The 17,397-nt window shown below is 46.6% G+C and overlaps 1 protein-coding gene across 1 annotated transcript; it reads right to left on the bottom strand.

The window, feature by feature from the left end:
- Nucleotides 1-2,510: 2,510 nt before the first annotated feature.
- FGF16 (fibroblast growth factor 16) lies at nt 2,511-12,412 on the bottom strand. Its single transcript, XM_005593990.4, has 3 exons — nt 11,853-12,412; nt 5,539-5,642; nt 2,511-3,510 (listed from the first exon to the last, which is right to left on the bottom strand). The coding sequence occupies exons 1-3, from the start codon at nt 12,124-12,126 to the stop codon at nt 3,265-3,267; spliced, it is 624 nt and encodes a 207-aa protein (XP_005594047.1). The 5' UTR covers nt 12,127-12,412; the 3' UTR covers nt 2,511-3,264.
- Nucleotides 12,413-17,397: the final 4,985 nt, after the last annotated feature.

Here is a 17,397-nt window from a genome sequence, read left to right as displayed (position 1 = left end):
AAAAATGTGATTTAGGCTGGGCATGCTGGCTCATGCCTGTAATTCCTGCACTTTGGGAGGCCGAGGCGGGTGGATCACTTGAGGTCGGTAGTTCGAGACCAGTCTGGCCAACATAGTGAAACCCCATCTCTACTAAAAATACAAAAAATTAGCCAGACGTGGTGGCAGGAGCCTGTAATCCCAGTTACTTGGGAGGCTGAGGCAGGAAATTGCTTGAACCCAAGAAGTGGAGGTTGCAGTGAGCTGAGATCGTGCCACTGCACTCCAGCCTGGGCGGCAGAGTGAAATTATATCTCAAAAAAAAAAAGGAAAAAAAGAAAAAAAATGTGATTTAAAAAATGTCACATAGCTGATTTTTACTCCTCTGCCAGAGACCACTAAGGGTGGTGTCTCTTCCCTATGGCCCAACATGAACATCATGATCAGCCAGCCTCTTTTCCTCACCAAGTCCTGTTTGTTCTTCACAGCAGGCATTGCCCCTTTCATGAAACTCACCCTAATCACGCTAGCCCACTCAGATCTCCACGTTAGTAGTTCCACTGATGAGCATTCCAGTCTATGATCACAGAAGCCACACAATGTAGTATTTTTTATTATATAATCTTACGTGCAGCTTCTGTGTTGGGTACTCAGATTTGGGTGAGCTCTCATAGACCTTTGGATTTTGTTTTTTAAGTGAACTGATACCTAAGCTATTTGTTTCACCCATACAATTAGAAAAATAGTGGATGCCTACAGGGTATGATTCGGGGGCACTAGGGAGAACTATCTCAAACCCAGAAACCTCTCCTATTAGGCCTTCATAGTGCCTGTGTACTCAATGTCAATGAAACTTTTATCCTTTTGGTTGCTGTCTCCTGACAACTATAAAATGCAAATAGCTCTATTCTCCTGCCTTGGTAAATATCAGTAAAGAGTCTAGGGATTTTTTTTTAAGTGAAAGCAAGTTTATTAGAAAGGTAAAGGAATAAAGAATGGCTACTCCATAGGCAGAGTAGCAAGGCTAGGGATTTTTTTTTTTTTTTTTTTGAGACGGAGTCTTGCTCTGTCGCCCAGGCTGGGGTGCAGTGGCCGGATCTCAGCTCACTGCAAGCTCCACCTCCCGGGTTTATGCCATTCTCCTGCCTCAGCCTCCCGAGTAGCTGGGACTACAGGCGCCCGCCACCTCGCCCGGCTAGTTTTTTTTTGTATTTTTTAGTAGAGATGGGGTTTCACCGTGTTAGCCAGGATGGTCTCGATCTCCTGACCTCGTGATCCACCCGTCTCGGCCTCCCAAAGTGCTGGGATTACAGGCTTGAGCCACCGCGCCCGGCCAAGGCTAGGGATTTTTAACCAAGATACCTCAGGGGCTGCTCTGGGGAAGAGGCAGCTCCAAGAAATGCCATCCCCACTTCAACTAGAGCCACTCTACTTTTGTTTTCTGGACGGAAGTTACCCTAAAACTTTATTTATAAACCATTCAGATGCAAAAATAATTTTTTAAAAAATATTCCTTTAGGGCAGTAATTCCCAAACTTTAGTATGCACAAGAATCCCCCTGCAAGGCTTGTTAACAAGTAGACTGCCAGACCGTGCCCTCAGCATTTCTGATAATCTGCATCTCTAACAAGTTTCCAGGTGATGCTGCTGGTCAAGAGACCATATACAGTACTCTAAGCACTACTGCTGTACACGAATGTGTTTACAGCCTCCCAAATTCCCTAGGAGAAGCACTGGCAGGAGGTGAGGGTGGCGGTAAAGAGAAGGGGGAAATCTCCAGAATGGAAGTTGACTGGTTAAAAAAAAAAATCAGTCTCTCTGTTGATTTGTGTTTATTTATTTATTTTATTTTTTTATTTTTTGGAGATAGAATCTTGCTCTGTCACCCAGGCTAGAGTGCAAAGGTGTGATCTCGGCTCACTGCAACCTCCACCTCCTGGATTCGAGTGATTCTCCTGCCTCAGCCTCCCGAGTAGCTGGGGTTACAGGCACCTGCCGCCATGCCTGGCTAATTTTTGTATTTTTACTAGAGATGGAGTTTCACTGTGTTGGCCAGGCTGTTCTCGAACTCCTGGCCTCAAGTGATCCACCCGCCTTGGCCTCCCAAAGTGCTGGGATTACAGGTGTGAACCACTGCACCAGCCAATATGTGTTTATTTTGAATCCCTTCGTCTTCATATCTGAAGTAAGAAGCTCCCAGTTAGTGTTTTGACCTTAGGGCTTTGGACCCTAACCAAGTACCAAAGGAGAGTTTCTCTATGCATAGTCCTAAGCACAAATGGGAGTAATAGCTGTTGGTCTAGGCCTTCCTGAAGCTTTGATTCACCTGTAAGTTTAAAGTCATAGAACTGGAATGGACCACTAGGACTTCACATATGGCCTCTAGATAATGCTAACATATTGGCTGATGGAGTCATCTAGCATAGGCAGTGTGATGCCAACATCAGAAAATTCTAATGACTTGGAGAGAAAGAAGCTGGCCAACCGTCTAATCCTACTAAATGTACAAATCAATAGAATTAGACAGAATCTTACAATATAAAGACAAATTTTATTGCCAGTAAAAGCCTTTAATAACTCATTTTATCCTGTTTCAGTAGGACCTTATTCTTTCTGATGAAAATCCAGCCATCGCATCTCTCATTAAAAATAAAATTATTTTGAAATAAATAAATATATAAAATAAATAGCATATACATTTTATAAATAGTTTGTCCTTATGCACAGTATCCATGCTTACATTTTAATATCATTTTCTTACAACCTACCCCATCTCCCACTTCCAATGACAGGAAAACTGCATGTCAGGACAGATGAGAAATCTGCAGAGCCAATGCAGGGAAGGCTTGCAGCAAGGCTGTAGCCCCAAGGATTTTCTTAATGAGACTTTTCCAAAGCTCTGTAGGTAGCATCCGTGGCAGATTCCTTGGCCTTTCATTTATACCCATTGTCAAGGTATTTGAGTAAATTGTGGGGTAAGACACCCCTGGCCCTTAGCAGGGGCTCCCATTCTTTGTTATGCTACCTCAGGAGAAGGAACATGAGTAAAGAAAAAAGTATATACAAGATTCCCTCGAGCCCAGCCCCCCCGTCCCTCCCCAAAATAACCCAACCTTGATATACACTTTGAACAACAAGGGAACAGCTGGGTTGAGTTCAACAGTAAGTGCTTTTCTGTTATCTAAAATGATAGGAAGGAAGGATTGAAAAGCTATGAATATAGTGCTTGCAGAGACAACCGTGGCCCCAGAGTACATGGGTCACAGAGGGCACACCAGAGGTTCATTACCTATAGTGAAAGAGGTCTCTGGACATGGAGGGCAACTTAGAAGGATCTACAGGCCTGGGTAAAAAGTGAGTGAATTTCTGGTGTCGTTTAGTCCTGTATCCCTCCCGGGGTGAGCCGTCTTTATTCAGGGCTACGTAATACTGTCTCTCTGAGTCCGAATGTTTGTACAAGGTTGAGGCATAGGTGTTGTACCAGTTTTCTTCAAACTGTTCCCGGAAAACACATTCACGTGTGAGTTTCTTCTGTGAGGGTGAGAAAATAAAGCAGAACCATTATATGACTATTTCTCCTATCCCGGCTTGCTAGTAGAGAAACCCCGAAATAGCAATAGCACATTGATGTTAGAAAATTCCAGTCCTATCTCTCTGTATTACTGGAGGTATCTTTCTTCCAAATAGCACAAAACACCCTTGTCTGTATCTCCTTCATTCTCTTTCATGAGCTACACAAAAATGTTTTAGTTGAAATCTTTCCTGGAGGGAGGAGATTGGAGGAGATGGCATCACCTGGCTCTTTGAGCCTAATAATTGCTGCTATGGCCTCCCAGTGCCCTGCTGGCACCCACTGAGCTTTCTCCCTACTTAGAGCTAATGATGTTCAAATTCATTGAGATTACAGTCAACCATGTCAACTGACAGGCAAAGGCCTCAGATCTATATAAAGCTCCATGGGAGGTGAGCTGTGATCTCTCCTAATGAAGGGTCTCAGGCCTGTCAGTTTGAAAGCTCAGAAAAGATCTCCTTGAAAAGCTCTTCCAGTCTGGCTACTTCAGGCTGGCAGTTCCTGGGTCTCTTGCCTCTGTCCCTTCTCACACTTGATCTGACCGCCATACTACTTGCTGGGGTTGCCGATACTGAGTGCTGGGGACAGGCCTATCTCTTAGGTGTCACGGAAAAATGTGTTCTGATTTCATGGGGTGCAGGCAGCCAGAAAGTGTGCTATGTGACTCAAAAGCCAGAGCCAGGAGTTGGGATCCCCCGGAAGAGTTAAGGTCAGCAAATCACTCACCATTCCTCAGTGCTAGGCTAGCTTCCAGAATAGAGAAAATGCACTGCTGCTAGCCTAGTCCTAGCTGAGGGCTTAAGGCTGTCACCAGACCCTGGAACCCTTGTTCTTCATTTGTTTGTTTCATTTGGCCTTTGGGACTCAACTGAAGCAATCTGGAAATCAGGGACTGTGTTGTTAACCTCAGAATCCTCAATTTGAAAGCCAGCTCTTCCACTGCCTATTTTTGTGCCTGCTAGTCTGCTACTCCTCTGGGTACACGTTCAAATTCAGATGTACTCCTCTGGAGGGTTAATGCCCCAAACCCTGACCGTCTACTGCCAAACCAGCACAGATTACTGTTATCATCAGACTAGCTGACCTTCTAATGAAAAAGGCAAAAGCAAATGTATCAGAGAAAAGCTTATGTTTTGGGGCCGGGTGCAGTTGCTCATGCCTGTAATCCTAGTCCTTTGGGAGTCCAAGGCGGGTGGATTACCTGAGGTCAGGAGTTCGAGACCAGCCTGGCCAATATGATGAAACCCAGTCTCTACTAAAAATACAAAAAACTAGGCTGGCATGGTGGTGCATGCCTGTAGTCCCAGCTACTCGGGAGGCTGAGGCAAGAGAATCACTTGAACCAGGAAGGCAGAGGTTGCAGTGAGCTGAGATTGTGCCACTGCACTCCAGGCTGGGCAACAGAGTGAGACTCCATCTCAAAGCAAAAAAAAAAAAAAAAGCTTGTTTTGGTGGGGGCCAAATGAGTGAAGGTGTTATGTAGCAAGACCCTGAGCAGCCAAGAAGTAACTAAAAGACACTACTCCTTTACAGCTAAAAGAATACTTTCAAGTGCTAGATAATTTTTTTTTGTTTGTTTTTTGTTTTTTGAGATGGAGTCTTGCTCTGTCGCCCAGGCTGGAGTGCAGTGGCGCTATCTCGGCTCACTGCAAGCTACGCCTCCCAGGTTCACGCCATTCTCCTGCCTCAGCCTCCCAAGTAGCCGGGACTACAGGCACCTGCCACCATGCCTGGCTAATTTTTTTGTATTTTTAGTAGAGACGGGGTTTCACCGTGTTAGCCAGGATGGTCTCGATCTCCTGACCTTGTGATCCACTCGCCTCGGCCTCCCAAAGTGCTGGGATTACAGGCGTGAGCCACCGCGCCTGGCCCCCAGATAAATATTTTTTACACTTTTGCTTTACATTGTCCAAACACTGGTTGTAATAACTTCTGACAAAATACAAAACAGAAACAACAACAACAACAACAAAAAACCTTAAACTTACCGACCCATAGAGTTCTCCTCGCTCGTTCATTCCTAGGTACAGACCAGAGTCCACTCCCCGGATGCTGATCAGCCCCACAGCCAGGCTAATAAACTCCAGGATACCTAGGGCAAAAAGTGAACACTATTCCCGTTACCGGCATCGAACTAAGAGAAAGCTGTTCAGGTGACATGAGCTACCAGTCATTTGTCCCCAGCTGGAGGCCAGCCCTGTGTGCCTTTGATCAACTGCCGATGAAACCATCTTTTGCAGCAAGAATGGAACCTCAGAGAAGGTACTTTGTCTCTTTGGGCCTCAGTTTTTCCGTATGTAAAATGGGAAACACCGTCTTTGCTTCTACTCAACACTCTTAGGCATATTACGAGGAAGAGACCGTAAGAAGGCTTTGGCTACAAAAGCTCCATAATTTCAAGGTGCTATCGCTGTCAAATTCAAGAAGTGAGAAGTCAGTTTTCTGAATGCAAGAATGAGGACAGGTTTCTGTATTTTTCCCAGTAACCTCCCTCTTCCTTAGAGCACACAGCATTACCTTGCTGTCCTCTAGGCTGAACTTGTTTTGTGCCCTGTCAGCCCCATGTCCTTAAAGCCACATGAGGCTGTCAACTGCCTGTAGCTGACTCTAACAAAGGCCACACAGGCCACTCCCTGTTTGTTCCCCCTGCTTATGGCAGGAGGCAAAACTTGGCCACATGAGAGCTTTCTCCTAAAAAGCGTTCTCAGCTAGTACAGCCCCAAGCTGACAAGCCTATCATTCTCTTTTGAGAATTTTAAGTTTATCCACAGCAAAGAGTTGGCAGGTGGTATTGGACTCATACTGATTTGAGATGTTGCAACTTTAAGGCCAAAGAGAAGAAATTCAGAAATGTCCTAGCTGACAATATTAGAGGTGAAGATTTGAAAATGCTTTCATTTACCCAGCAGCAGTCCTAACTGGGAAAAAGGACCCAGAACTGAATTCCTGGTGATAATGAAGACTACAATTTTGTCCCGAGATAGGACGTCTATTATCTTGATACAGACATAATAGCCAACTAGATTCCTCTTTGATATTCCTGTCTCTAATCACATTTCTCAACATACAGACCAAAAACTTGTTTAAGTCATCCAGCGTATGAAATGAGCTCATATCTGGCTGTCTTATCCAAAATTGCAATTTTGTTTTTGTTTGCTTGTTTGTTTGTTTGTTTTGAGACAGGATCTCGCTTTGGCACCCAGGTTGGAGTGCAGTGGTGTGATCATGGCTCACTGCAGCCTCAGCCTCCCCAGGCTCAGGTGGTCCTCCCACCTCAGCCTCCCTAGTAGCTGGGACTACATGCACGCATCACCACACCCAGCTAATTTTTTATTTTTTCTAGAGACGGGGTTTCACCATGTTGCTAAGGTTGGTCTCAAACTCCTGGGCTTAAGCAATATGCACACCTCGGCCTCCCAAAGTGTTGGGATTACAGGCGTGCACCACTATGCCTGGCCCCAAAATGCAATTCTTAAGGGTAATATTCTATGTAATCTATATAGGGAGTAGAGCTGATTTTCCAAGATCAAGAATTTTAAGTGGCTAATTTTAAAATCAGGTTAAAAACTCTACTGGGAAGTCTCCTGAGGAACCCCAGTGACTCAAGCTGGTGGACTGCCGTTCAGGTATGGCAGCTTTGGGGCCACGTGCTTCCACAACCCACCCAGATCTATTGGAAGGATGTAAGGTTCTTCTGCGGCAATTCTATAGAACACTCAGGGTTTGGCCTTTGGCCTCTCACACTGAAATCCTTCAGGTTTTATTCTCAGTCTGGTTGTTACTAAATTTTACAGTACAAAGAAAGGAGTCTCGGGAAATGAGATTGAGACAAGACGGTAGGAGGGGAAGAGAAAATACCCAGTGCCAAGTAGGGGTTAATCAGGCACTGATTTAATGCAACCAAATCTTCAGCTGCACTGAACAAGGTTTTGCATTTGGTTCTGCTCTGTTTGATATTTCAATAAATGACTTGTAAGAGAACATATGAGGACTGCTTATCCTAGTTCTAGAAGACATGCAGCTGAGAGGGATGACATAATCAATATCCAAAGAGATTTCAAGAGGACAGAAAAACGGACTGGCTCCATAAACTATGCTTAATTAGAATCAATGTGAAGTCCTGCACTTTGGTCCCCCAAATTTCCCAAAGTATTTTGTGTTTGGGATTTGGTTGGGGGAGGGTGAGCCTCAAGTGCAGACAGTTGAGTTAACTGTACTACTTAGTTCATGTCCTATTAACATAGTTGGTCTGTGCAAGGGTTTTATAATGATCTATTTCTTTCTTTCTTTTTCTTTATACCCTGCTCCCATTTGCCCCTCCACTTCAGGCAACCATGTATATTTTCTTGAAAATGTGTACTGTTATTTTGTGTTCCTGTGCATTTTAATTATGTGCAAGTCTACCCATCTCTGCAATGGGGAAATGTGGCTTAGTAAAACACGACAATGGCAAGGAGACAACTGAACAAGGCAAACTCCGTGTGATGGGTGATAAGTGGATTATTAAAAAGCTAATGTACAATTGGTCACGTAAAATTAAAAATTAGAAAGCTAGTGGAAAAAATAGAAAAAAAAGCTAGTGTGATCTAAGGCCTCACTGATACTGGTCTAGTAACTAGCAAAAGGGAGGGGGGATTGTCTCACTTCGCTCTGCCATGGTTAGACCACACTGAGAGTAGTGTGTTTAGTTCTACTGTGCTTAGAGAAGAAAATGGAAAAACAGAGCATGTTCAAAGGAGAGTGCCCAGTATGAAAAGGAAACCAGAAACCAGGTCATGATTCAGTTCTGGGTCTTAAACTCTGAGGGACACTAACATGTGGGAGCCTTCAGTTCTTTGCCTTTGCTCAGGCAGGTTACTCCTGAGCTTCAAGACTGAGTTCCCTCATTCTGTAAGTATCTCGTGTCTCTGACAACCCTGAGCTCATTAAGTAGCAGAGCGCAGCTTGTGATCTCACTGCCCAAGACATAGTGTGAGAACAAATCATGAAACCCAAGAGGTGTGGCCATTTGAGTCACCACAGTTTTTCTCCAACTCTCTGTTAACCCTGATGCCAAAGGACAGATCATACAGGAAGTCACTTGGGTTGTGTCCAGTAACAGGGGTCTCCAACAGCTGGAACTATCCCTGTCCAGCTGTCTTTGGGCATCATTTTCCCTCGCCAACTTTCCTATTAGCTGGTTTCAAACTGTGGGAACCCAGTGGCACATGATGATGGAAGAGATATTCCTAAACCTTATCCTGAATCCCAGCCAGCATGAAGCGGGAGAGAAAATAAGCCATTTTCATATTTTCCCAGCTACAGCTGGACAGGGGTGTTAACAGCAAAGTGTTGAGGTGAAGTATTAAGTAGACAAAGTTTGTCCTCAGTACTCTTGCCCCTTCAAGACCCAGGACCTCTCTCTACTCTGCCTCATCTTGACCTACCCACATCAGGCTCTGCCCTTTTCTTGACAATTTCCAGACTCTTCTCTTCTTATACCTCTCTCCCCAGGCCCGCAGTCAAAACTGATCTGTTCTGGGCCCCGCTGCTTCAGAACCTAGCTAGATGACTGTCTAACGTGTCATTTAATCTAGTTGCATAACTCGCCTGAATCCTTCAGCCATCCTTTGGGGCCAAGACAGTGCTGCTTTGGCATCTTGCCAAACGAGAACCAGATCACTCAAGAACCAAAGCAGCTGCATGAGCCCACTCCATCCCACCTGGTGGGAGGACTCTCCTTCAGTTTGGCTCCGAAGCTCTGCTCTGCCAGTCCACAGGTGCCCCTCGGAATGTCAGGATCCTTGTGAACTTCATATAAATGCTACCAGCCAGGCGGTGATTGAAATACTCCTGGCTACTGATTGCAGATGGAGAGCGGAGAGCATATGCTGTGCCAACAGGTTATTATTTGGAGTCGGGACTGCTCTTGGGCTTAGCCTGACTTGTTCTGAACACATGGATTCCAGGGTAATCCTTGGGGGCCCTGCTCTCCAATTACAACAAATAGCTATTTACTTCACATGGCTTTTGGAGACTACCTCCTCCCCGCTAGCAGAAATCTATAATATTTTATATCTTAAGTCTGGCCTACTTTACCCTGCTGGAATGTTGACTGCTAAAGCACTTATGGAATGTTAAAGTTTCAATTTATTGAATACCCTGGCTGATTACCTCAAATGTGGAGGGAGGAGAGAGTTAGCAAACTCGAACGCCACCTCTTTCTGTGCCAAAAGCTAAACGCAGAAAGAATATGTGTTTTAAAGTTGGCAGGGAAGGTTACAAAGAGACAGCTTGGACCAGTTATCATTTTCTTTACAGGAAGTGCAGGAAAGTGACAGGAAGTCAGGGAAGGAGGAAAGGGAAAAGGCGATGCAGAGGTGCTCTTGGGCAGTGTTGTTTTCTTTTTTAAAGGCAAAACCAAAAATGAAGCAGTCAGTTAAGCAGCAGCGAAAATGTCCCTTCCTCCTGCCAATTTTATTTCCTTTGGTTTCTCCTTAAACTTAACACCCTTAGCAGACCTGGGAGATGAAAAGAAATCAAGATGTGTCTTTAGGGAGGTAATTAAAGACCGCGTATCCCAAGAGCCTATTACTGATTTATGTTGACCTTGTAGGTTACTGGGCTCGGCTTAGGCACAAAATCAGAAAAATATTTGGAGCTGCTGGGAGGCGTGCTCATAATTTCTCCACCTTCGCTGCCCCCACCCCACATTTCTCCATCATTTCATGACCTTTTTTTTTTGGTTATATATCAGCAATGAGTTACCCCGGTATCTTTATGCCATTTCAGGAAGCCTCTGAGGCCAGGGTGGGAGTCCCATTCCTTATGAAGAGGAACAAAAGGGGACTGCAAAATCACAAGCAATGAAAGGGAAAGGAGCCAAGTTAACACCCCCTCTCCTCCCACTCCACCTTATCACCCTTTTGAGGACCTGCTGCAAGTTTATACAGACACCTGCACCCCTCCATTACCCCTCCCAACCCACAGTACTCTAGCTGTGTTTGAGTGCATTTTTCCAAGATGCCATAGACCTCATTAGGGTTTCTGCCTGTTCCCAGCAAGGAAGACCAACCCTGCCCCTAAGTTGTTTGCCAGGCCTGGCCTTACCCAGCAACTGGCCCCTATGTTCCCCTTTTTGCTGTGCACTCCAGATGCAGCTCTAGCAAGGCATGGAGAATAGGAGGATGGAGAGATTTAGGGGGTTGGGGCAGATGTTGGCAAGAAGGAGGGCGGGAAAAAGAAGGGAAGGGTGTCATGTTTGAGTGTGGGCAGAACATCTTACTGGCTTAGGGGAAAAGGTGTCCTTCTTGGATTACAGGGTCCTTGGGAGGAAGCTGAGGACATTGGAGGACAGGGAGGGGCAAAGGTAGCTGTCACAGAACCCCCCATGATATCTTAGTAGATAATTGGAAATTGAAAATAAAAATGGCAAATTACTGAGGAGTGAACACATTTGCTTAGAAACTTAATGATCTTCGTCACAGATCAAGGCTTATATTAATTGTGTAATTAGTTCTATATGTGAGACAGGCAGCTGTGTTGAACAGTCTGTATAGTGGCAGGCAGGCAGAGACAATCCTGGATGAAGGTCGAACGTTTCCTGCTTTGGGCCCAAGAGACAACTGTTTCTGGGACTGGGAGTGGGCCCAGGACGGTTTCCTCACTGAGGCAAGGAGTCCAGGGGTAGTTTCCGGCAAAAGCTGCCCCAGGACTTGTGCCCTTACACGGTGGACACCGCGAGGTTTTCCTAGATTCCCAATTCATGCCAGGCTGCCTGGATTGGCTCCGACCCTGGACAGAGCGACCCCGAGGCAGGCAGACACCACAGCTGCCGGGTACCCACGGACCAAAAGCTATTTGTGTGCGGGCCGACTGCCTCACATGCCCATGGCCCATGCAGGATCCTGTTCCAGGAAATCAGCTGCCACAGCCCTGCTGCCTTCGAGGCTCGGCCCGCGCTGCAGGCACGGTCCCGGCCTCCTAGGCGAGAGCTCCCACCCCTGTCTCAGCTCCACCTGCTTTCATTCAAGGCTTAGAGTCCAGCTCCCAGAACTACCCCCTTGCTCCCCGGGGAGATCCGGTGGAGCGGCGAAAGGAGAGGCCTCACCGCAAGGCGCCCCCGCCCCCTCCTGAGAGTGTCCGAGGGTGCAGGGCCCCCTGATGTCGAGAGGCCCACGCCCGCGCCGTCGTGTCTCGCCTCGACTGGCCCGAATGACACCAAGCCCGGGGGGCGGTCCGCGGGCCCTACGCCGGAGCTCGGAGCTGTGGGCTTCCCAGTGCGCCGTCCGCCCGCCTCCCGTTCCCCCGACCGCGTCCTCACCGAAGCGGCTGTGGTCGTGGCGGGTGCCGTGCACCGTGCCGTTGGGGAAGATCTCCAGGTGGAAGCCAGTGCGGCAGTAGAGCTGGCGGCGCCGCAGGATCCCCTTCAGGTGGGCGAAGTCTGTGGGTGAGCCACGCTGCAGCTTCCCCTCGATTTGGCCCAGGCGCTCGTTCAGGAAACCTGGGGAGTCAGCTAAGGGCACGTTCCCCAGAGACGAGGAGAAGCCGTGTAGATCCCAGTCCAAGGAGGCGAAGACGCCCCCCACCTCTGCCATGGCTGGGCAGATTGCGGCGCGGTTTGTGCTGGGCGCGCGCGGGCCGAGCCGGGGCCACGGGGCGCGAACTGCCTCTCCCCGCAGCGGGCGCGGGCGGTTCGGCGGCGCTCCCTCGCTAGCTCGCTTGCTCTGCGCTCTGCCGAGCTGCAGTCGACGTCTGTTCGCGTCCAAGGAACTTCTCAGCGGCGGGGAGCGTAGGGCAGCGCGCTCCTGACCTTGCTCTCAGTCAAAGTGCCTCTTCCCCTCCGCATCCATCTCCCCCGGCCTCTCATAGCTGGCTTCGTCCAGCTATCAGATGCAAACGGCACTTTATATACATACCCACTCCCCTTACATTGACATATTGGATATTTAAATACAAGCCACACCTCATTGGCATCCCCTCGGAGATTGGTGTGTGGGTTCTTTTTTTTTTTTTTTTTCTTGCATCCATTTGGCTCTTTTTGGGAGAGGGGGGTGGAGGGAGAGAGCGAGCGAGCTTCACTCCCTCTTTTATTATGAAAAAATGGCAGGAAAAAGCTACACATTGCAGTGAGGCATAACTGCTTTTGGCAGGTTCTTCTGAAACTGCTGATGAAATAACAGAACCCAGTGCGTGGAGGCCGCTGGCGCGCACGGCCACTCAAGGCCTGTTCCGTGGGGGTCTGTCTGTGTGCTGCCCGGGGGCTGTCCCCACCTCCCACGCGTCCTCGGGCTGCTATGCTAGCCTTTGGAAAGTGCCATGAGACCGGAGTTGGGGGGTTCACATGCTTCTGATCTCCTCTTGTTCCCCAGTTGGTCGGAGGCTGCGGAAGGGGCATCTGACCCGGGACAGGGACTCCCTGGTTTCTTTGTTCCACGGCCCCCAAGTCCTAATTCCTACCTGTATAGGTTGGCGGGGTACCGAGAAAGTGAAAAACCTGGAAGCCAATGCAGTTGCAAAATTTGGGGTTGGGGGTGGTGGTCCTTGTTGATTCCAAGGCGAGGGCCTTACTGGGTCTGAGAGGAGCGGGAAACCACTCAAGGAAAGGTGAATTTTTATTTTTTTCAAGAAAGAGACGTTACAGCTTAGGCTTAGGAAAAGGAGGGGGGAAGTAAGAAATAGAAAGCGATCTTTTTGAAAAATGATCTCCGCTGGCTTTCTGGGCACGCTTTTACAAGGCTCTCGAGAGCAAGCTCAATGAGAGGCCATTGGAAGCCTGGTGGGGGCTTCCCCCCTACCTCGTTTCTTGTTGGAAACAGGTGTTTCCTCGTTCTGTCCAGTGCCTTGCTCCGAGATATTCTATCAGGAAGAGCCGCAGCTGGGACAGGAACCGGCGGCAGCCAGGTCAACGGGCAGCGTCCAGAAGTCCTGGGGAGCAGGTGCCAGACCTGCCCTGCACGCCTGTACCTCTGCCCCGAACCTGAATCCTGGGGCACCTATTGGGCCCTGGCACTCGGCGTCCTGATCGCCTATTAAACGGTGTTGTTACTGGGTTTTCACCCGCCGCCCGCGATGGCTGCCTTCCCAGGCTCCCTCAGGAGAAACTGAACACGGGGAGCCCCGCGCCACCCCCTCTCTTTGCAGCGCCTCCTGCTGGAGACCCCCAGTCTCGTGGCAACTTTGAACTCAGGGTCACCATGAGATGAGAAAACCTATTCCGCTCAATTCACTTAGTGCAATTCAGGTCCTGCTCCTGGGCTCCCTCGTGCACCCTGAGCTCACTCCCTGGAACCGTAGCAATTCTCGGTTGGGAGTATTGCGGCTTGGTACTAGTGTGCCTCCGCATCTCAGACAGAACCTCTGAAACCAAGCACAAGATGTAGCACATAATAGGCACACTCAGAAATAATCTGAGGTGCTCCCAGTAGCAGGGAACATAGATGCAAGTCATCTTCCAATTGTAGGGGGACACAGAAATGCAGAAAGTGTCATTCATATTGAAGTATTTATGGATGAAATCATATGCTGTCTGGGATTTGCTATTAAATTATTCAAACTAAGAAGGCAGAAGGAGTGGAGGTATCGACGCGATTATTGTCCTTGTGTCGCTAATTGTTAAGCTGGGTGAGGGGTATATTGGTGTTTAATTATACTTTATATATATATATGAAAGTATATATGAAAATTTCCATAATTAAAAGCTTTATAAAATGAGACTGACATAAAGCAACTATTAGATTGGTGAAATACAAATAAATCAATCTTTCTTTCTTCTTTCTTCCGTCTCCAAAGAGTTTTTGAATTTAGTGGGAAGGTGGAGAAGGAAGGAAAGAGGTTAAGACAAATACATAAATGACTGGAGTACAAGACAGTATCAGGTGCATGGTACTGTGTGGATTCAGAAAGACTGATCTGGAGGTTTAGGGCCCGGTTCTGGACTAAGGTGTCCTTTGTAATGGATGGGCCTCAAAGGGAAGATGGGAAGGATTTTGCAAATTCAGATGGACCCCTTGCAGGAAGAGGAAAGTTGTAACAAAGCAAGTGGAACAATTTTAATTTAATCTCAAATGTGTTAAGTGTCTTTCATGTGGTGGACACAAAGCTGGGCACTTTCCATCAGTGCTCAGTACCTCAAATGAGTATTGAGTGCCACATGAAATAGTATAGATGAAACTGCTTTGAGAAGCATGTTATATAAAGGATTTAGATGTTTCCATGATGATATAGATTACACACTGATTATGGCAAAGATCATTTCCTCAACAGTCACTTCAGGGTATTTATGCATTCTTTGTCCCCCAACATTCCCAAAGTCACCAACCACAGTTGGCAGATCTGGAGTCCTACTTGATCGAAGGTCAGAGATACAGGGATTCCATTGCCCATCTGGGGCTCTTTTGAGATTAAGCTATCTGATGGTTCTGTTTGAAATAATGTTTCTATGTCAAGCATCTCAGTTGACAGAGCACTTTCAAGAAAGTTATTTTATTTTCACAACCTCGTGGAACAGAAGGTGTCATTATCCCCATATTAGAAATGAGGAAATAGAGGGGGAGGTTAAGTGACTAGTACAGAATCCTGTAGCAACTAAATAGCAGAGTCATAAATTGATCTCTGCTCCACTGGCGGCAAATTACTCTCAACTCATGGGATTTAGGATTATGCAAAGATTGGTGTGTTGAGGACAGTGAAATTTCACTATAGTTTAGTTCACGGAAAATCCTCAGCAGGATGCAACCTCAGACCAGAGTAGTACTGAATATATTGGATGAGAGGAAAATGTACATTAAAAAAGAAAGCAAACCTTCCCTGGATTCAGGGCATCATTTATTTAAGTGAGGATAATTGCACCCCTTCACAGTGGTATTGTGAGGACTGGGCACTGATGGAAAGTACCAGCGTTGTGCCCACCCCATGGAAGACAGTTAACACATTTGAGATTACTTCCTCCTTTCCCAATACCTCACAGGGTTGATGTGAAAAGGATGTGGAAAAACAAAACTGAAGGGAAAAAAAAAAAAAAGTTCTGACTCAGTCTATAAGCAACCAAAGGCTGGGGGATAATCTGGCAGGCTCTGTTCCTTGAGAAAGGAGACAGTGATGCTAATAATGCTGGTGCTCACTAACCACCCCCCACCCCATGCCCACACATACCCCTGAGAGATGGGAAAGGATGTCTAGAACTGTTACTCTGCCCAGTTCTTCATTTTCTGGACAATTTACAATTTTTTTTTCCTTACTAATTGATATTCCCTGGGAAGGGGCAGGGGGAGCTGTATAGCTAGGCAAATCCTGAAGGTGGCATAGCCAATGACATTAGTTGCTCTTACTGAGTACTTATGTAGGCGTGTTAAGCACTGCCCTTGGCATGTTACGCGCATTATCTTCTGTAAACCTTATCACAACTCTAAGAAATACTAGTTTTTAATTTTTAATTTTATTTTTATTTATTTACTTTTTTAGAGACAGGATCTCACTTTGTCACTCAGGCTAGAGTGCTGTGGCACAGTCATGGCTCCCTGTATAGCCTTGAACTCCTGGTCCCTAGTGATCCTCTCACCTCAGCTTCCTGAGTATCTAGGACTACAGGCATGTACCACCAGGCCCAGTTAATTAAAAAACAATTGTTTTTTGTAGAGATGAGGTCTCACTATGCTGCCCAGGCTGGTCTCAAACTCCTGGCCTCAAGCAATCCTCCATCCTTGGCCTCCCAAAGTGCTGGGAGTACAGATGTGAATCATCACGCCTGGCCTATGAAATCCATTTTACAGATGAGGAGGCTAAGGTCCAAGAAGATCAATAACTAGTAGCAGAGGCAAGCCTTAAACCCAGTTATTTTTTAACCCTTGTTTTTAAATTAGTGCTTAACCAAAACGCTAGCCTGCCTCAATCAACTTACTTCAAAAAGAACTTGTATCGCTCCATTGTCTTTTGCTCCTGCCTCCCCTCTCCTTCTGTTTTCTTTGCTTTATGTGGACAGCAGTATAGTGTAGTGGTTGAACACTCCATCTCTGGTGTTAGACTGCCTGGGTTCATAACCCCAGCTTTAAGCCATTCTAGGTGTTGGAGCCTCAGTTTTCTCTTTGGTATGATGCAGGTGATGATGGCAGTCATCAATTCATAGGGTTGCTGTGAGGTTTGAATAAAATACACAGAATGGACTTAAAGCTGTGCCTGGCACATATTAAGTTGTCATTGTTCTTAATATTATTTACATCCTGCCTGGCCCCAGCCATATTTCCTCCCAAGGTTTCCTCTAACTATGCTCATTTTTTCCTAAGGAGGAGATGAAGTAGATAAGAACACTGGCCACTGGCCTGCTGAGTCACCCCAAAGCAATCAATTCCAATCCTATTAATCTTTCTGTGTGATATTGGGCCAGTCTTGTTCTCTCTGGGCTCTAGAAGGCGTGACTCAGAAACAGGGTGACCACATTGTCAGCTGTGGGTGGGCAAGCAGGTAGTGAGGGAGTGAAGGCCTGGGAAAAACAGGAAACTACTCCTTTGTATAATTCCATTTATTGAGCCTCTTAAGGGCCAGGCACTTTTCTAAGAGCTTTAAATTTAAATGACATCATACCACCCCGAGGAAGATGCTATTATTATCCCGATTTTTAACAGATCTGTGAAACTGAGTGCTAAAGAGGTTAAACAACTTGCTCAAGGTCATACAACTAGCATGTGATGGGGCTGAAATTCAGACCTGGCGTCTGGCTCCAGAGACCATCCTGTTGATCACTACACTTTTCTGAAGTAGCTGGGGTCTTATTCAAAAGAAAAAGTAGTATAACATGACCAAACCATCTTCTGGAAAAAAAAAAAAAAAATCCATGTTAAAAGAGGAGTCTTACCAGGGCCTACTTGAAGGTG

This window comes from Macaca fascicularis, chromosome X (genome assembly GCF_037993035.2).
Source record: "Macaca fascicularis isolate 582-1 chromosome X, T2T-MFA8v1.1".
Taxonomy (NCBI): domain Eukaryota; kingdom Metazoa; phylum Chordata; class Mammalia; order Primates; family Cercopithecidae; genus Macaca; species Macaca fascicularis.
This window is presented reverse-complemented; position numbering and strand designations above follow the sequence as displayed.